Source organism: Cucurbita pepo, chromosome LG01 (genome assembly GCF_002806865.2).
Source record: "Cucurbita pepo subsp. pepo cultivar mu-cu-16 chromosome LG01, ASM280686v2, whole genome shotgun sequence".
Classification (NCBI taxonomy): domain Eukaryota; kingdom Viridiplantae; phylum Streptophyta; class Magnoliopsida; order Cucurbitales; family Cucurbitaceae; genus Cucurbita; species Cucurbita pepo.
The window spans coordinates 10,753,248-10,757,739 of record NC_036638.1 but is presented as its reverse complement, the minus strand read 5'-3'; the positions used below and the strand labels follow the sequence as shown (position 1 = coordinate 10,757,739).

Below are 4,492 nucleotides of genomic sequence, written 5' to 3'. Positions count from 1 at the left end.
TTATTCTGAAGTCATATGTACTTGGTATATTTCCTGTCTTAAAATTTGTTCAACTAAAACCTCATTGAATGAGATTTCTAGACCAGGTCTTGGAACAAGAAGTTGTCTACTCACATGCTGCATTGTTGGTCGAGCTGTTGGGTTTGGATGGAGGCATGCAAAAGCCAGCGTTAGTGCAACAACTATTCTTTGAGCTACTCCATTTTGGGTTAAAGGAGATCTTAGACGTATGTCCAACAATTCCTTGATAGCTACATTTGGAGTAGTTTTCGACCATAAATTGTTTAACAATTCTCGAGGGTGTTTTCCTATTATTGTTTCTAATGCCACCACTCCAAAGCTATAAACATCACATTTTTCTGTGACGACTGTTGTGTATGCCAATTCTAAAAATTAAAAAAACAGAATGTTATATAAAAATAATCAAAACTAATTAGTAGGTATCAATTTTTGTAATTACCTGGAGCAATGTAGCCATACGTGCCGCGAACCACGGTGTGATTGGAAGATTCAACATCAAGAAATCTTGCTACCCCGAAATCCGACAGAAAAGCGTCAAGATTCGAGTCCAGAAGTATATTATTGGTCGTAACGTCTCGATGAAGGATAGGCATGGTGCAATCATGATGTAAGTAGGACAAAGCTTGGGCAACTCTATTAATGACATTTAGTCTCCTATTCCACTTCAATTCCTCTGCTTCTGTATCATTGCTCAGCACCCAAAATAGACTTCCACTCTCCATGTACTCGTAAATGAGAAACATGCAACGTTTATGGAGGCAATAACCAAGGAGCTTTAAGATGTTCTTGTGCCTAATCTCTTTTAGCATCTCAATCTCATTTTGAAAACTCTTGGTAAGGGTTTCCCATTTGGCTGCTTCAGAACTATGAAGCTTCTTTAAAGCTACAACTTTTCCAATGGGAAGCGTCGCTCGGTAGACGCTCCCAAACCCACCCGTGCCAATGCAATATTTGATATCGAAGTCTTCGGTTGCGTCTATAATGTCTTGGTAAGCAATCTTACCATCATAATTCCATAGGGAGAACACATTTCCATGGCTATCTACCTCTGTCACATGGGTGGTATTCTTTGATTTTCGTGAACAATAAAGAGTGAAGCAAACAACGAAAAGGATGAACAAAATAAGCGAGGGAAGAAGGATTTTGAATAGTTTGTGTACTGTGTGATTGTGTGAAGCACAAGAGCGAAGTTGGGAGTGGTTTCCACATAAGTTTTCATTACCCAAAACAACATCTACCCCAAAATGATGAAGGAATTGGTTTGAAAGTGGGCCGTCAAGAGAATTGTAGGATAAATCAATGTGTTGAAAATGAATGAGAAAAACAGGAATTGAGCCTGTGAGCTTATTGTAGCTGAGGTTCATGGTAACCCCATGGAGTTCCCTTGAGCCCATGGACATAGAAGGTATAGGACCATTGAAGGAGTTATGGCTAAGGTCAATTTGTAGCCAATAATGATAAGAAATTAGATCAAATAAATTGAATGGAATGGACCCAGTGAGCATGTTGCAACTCGCATTCAAAAACTGCAAGGAGCGTGTAATTTCTGAAGGAATGGAGCCACTAAAACTATTGGACGCAAGATTCAACTCCTTCAGGTTAGTGAGTTGAAAAACAGAGGAAGGGATGAGACCCATGAGTGCATTATTCTGTACGTAAATTTGCTCCAATCTATAGAGGCTTTTAATTTCCAAAGGAAACAGGCCGGTGAGATTATTATCCCCAAGAGACAGCGTCCTCAAATTGGTGATGTTCCCTATCTCAGGAGGAATCACTCCACTTAATCGATTCCCAGAAATATCTAAAACGGAAAGAACAGGGAGACGGTACAGAGTTGAAGGGATTGTACCCATCAGCATGTTTTGACTGAGAGATAACCAAAATAAGTTAGTGAAATTTCCCATTTCAGAAGGGATTGTACCATGAAGCATGTTCCTATCTAGAGTGGAGTTAAAGATGTAAAGACTCACCAAATTGGGTAAGGAAGAGAAGTTCAAGTTATGCAGAGTAGATCCAGCTGGTAATGCCCAATCAACGAAGATGTCAATGATGCTTCCTGAAGCATCGCAAATGATGCTGGTTTTCCATTGACAGTGTTGGGAGATGTTTCGGCCGCTCCACCACCCACTTTGTTGGAGAGCATCGGCTTCTAGTTGCAGTGGAGATGGTGTTGAAGCCTCCAAGGATATTGGAAAGGGAGCAGAAAGTAAGTGGTAGCAAAGGAGGAGTAGAAAGCTCATCAAACTAAAGGCTGCCATCTATTTGGGTTGGGAATGAACGTAGTGAGAGAGATTATTAGTATTGAAAACATAGAGTTGCTTCAAAAGTCAACAAGTCAACGTGCTCTTTTGTTCAATTAAGTTTTCGTCTAAAGACTAAGTCAGTCTCTAAACTAGACTTAAAAGAAATGTCACAAAGTCTTTTTTTTTTTTTTTTTTCCACCCAACCATTCAAAAGAAAACACTTTGCCCACAATCGTCCAAATACCAAGTCAAGAAAATGATTTTTTTTTATTAAATAAAAAACTTATGTTCCACCCAACTTCGCTATTTAAAGCATAGTCGGCCTATGTAGACAAGACTCCTAGACATGCAAGATTGGGACAGGTTGGCTACTACAAGTTGAAGGTGATCATGTAGAAATTCATGCTCAAAGGCCTACCATGAAGTCAAAATAAATGTTTGCATTGGATGTTAATATGGTAAAACTCATCAATTACCATACAAAGAGTCAAAGTTCAGAGCAAATAACTATTAGAGTTTATTCACTCTAATTTGTTTGATCTAGTCAAACAAACATCAATCAATGGGATGCGGTATATATGGTGACATTCATTGACGACTACTAAAAATTTCAAAATTTCAACAATTTATAACAATTTATATGGTGGATTTTCTTTATAAAAGAAAAGTCTGACACATTCTAAAAATTTCAACAATTCAGGATGACGATCGAAGAAGAAGTAGGAATGAATATTCATTGCCTCCGTACAGATATGGTGACATTCATTGACAACTACTCGAGATATGTGTGGATTTTCTTTATAAAAGAAAAGTCTGACACATTCTAAAAATTTCAACAATTCAGGATGACGATCAAAGAAGAAGTAGGAATGAATATTCATTGCATAGTCATTCATATGAAAGAAAAAGAAGAGAGAGAGAGAAAAACAAAAGTGGTACAACAGATAGGAGGATGGAAGATGTGAGAAATTATTATTATTTGTACCAAGAGAATATAATATTATAACAAACCATAGTTGGATTGAATGATTGAAGCACCATGAAATAATATTGACATATTTTCAATTTAAGTTTTACTACCCAACCAAAATTTAGAAACAATGAAAACGTGGAATTCGATTTTTACTGAGACCGTTTTAGAGCTGTATTTCACATTGTTAGTTGGATTATTAATTAAAATGTGAAATGCTAACGAAAGGTGACGAACGGTTCGATATGAAGCGAACTCTAGCAACCTTTGGAGCAGCTCACGAGGAACGGGAGCTTACGTTAATTAAATTAGGGAATACTTCGGCTAAGGCCAACCAGGTAAGTGGTCTTACTATAGGATAGGCTAAAAATTGTATGAGTTACGATGATGTATGAACTATGTCGTACGATGCGGTATGTGAGTTATGATGATGTATGAGTTATGATGATGTATGAGTTATGATGATGTGTGAGTTACGATACTTGATGATGTGCTCAGTATATATATATATATTTTGATGAATGTCGTACTTGATATGTTTGATGTACTTTGTGGCAATATGATGAGTATGATGATTGCGTGACGTTTACCTTAATATGATGATGTTTTCCATATTGAGCATGCTATATGATGATGAGTGCCATATTGCATCATGTCGTTAGATCGACATAGGACACAACCCTAAGAGCGTGAAAATGATATTAATATAAATATCCACGAGTATGTGTTACCTAGAGTAACAAAGAGATGAGACTAGAGGGTTGTGTCAGAAGAGACATTATGATGGATTTAGAGGGACCTCATGCATATTGTATGTTCATAAGCATAGGGCTACTTCCCCTAGAGATGATGAGTGCGGACGCGCACCATATGATGAGCGCGAATGCGCACAGGTGCGAATGCACACAGATGAGGGTGTTCATGAGGCGCATGACACTATGGGGTTCCGCTGACCTCCGGACGTCGCTACAGATTAGCTTGACCAGAGGGTCCAGGGGGTGTGCGAGCGCCCTGGGGATTCACACTCGCACGTGTGAGTCGTGTGTAGGGAAGTACTACACATCCAATTTGTCCGAGACTGGAGGCCACCCCTAAGATGATTAGAGATAGGTCCCTAAATCATGATTGCATGTGTTTGCATTTGCATGGCCCCTATAGTGGGGCCACTTACTGAGTATTCTTTGAAATACTCAGGCCGTGTGCCACATCATTTTTCAGGTAAAGGCAAGGCGCACTTGTACGGAGGACGGCGACATCG

General features: G+C 38.9%; 1 protein-coding gene across 1 annotated transcript; it reads right to left on the bottom strand.

Annotated features, from left to right (window-relative positions):
* On the bottom strand, nucleotides 1-2,279 carry LOC111777464 (MDIS1-interacting receptor like kinase 2-like). Its single transcript, XM_023657089.1, has 2 exons — nucleotides 461-2,279; nucleotides 1-386 (listed from the first exon to the last, which is right to left on the bottom strand). Exons 1-2 carry the CDS (start codon nucleotides 2,277-2,279, stop codon nucleotides 1-3), a joined length of 2,205 nt encoding a protein of 734 aa, XP_023512857.1.
* Between the last annotated feature and the right edge of the window lie 2,213 nt (nucleotides 2,280-4,492).

What these genes read in the sequence shown, in the direction of transcription:
- LOC111777464 (XM_023657089.1), bottom strand. Translation starts at nt 2,279, where the DNA reads ATGGCAGCCTTTAGTTTGATGAGCTTTCTACTCCTCCTTTGCTACCAC. An exon ending in GTATGGCTACATTGCTCCAG is followed by an intron (nt 387 to 460) that starts GTAATTACAAAA and finishes TTTAATTTTTAG; the next exon opens with AATTGGCATACACAACAGTC.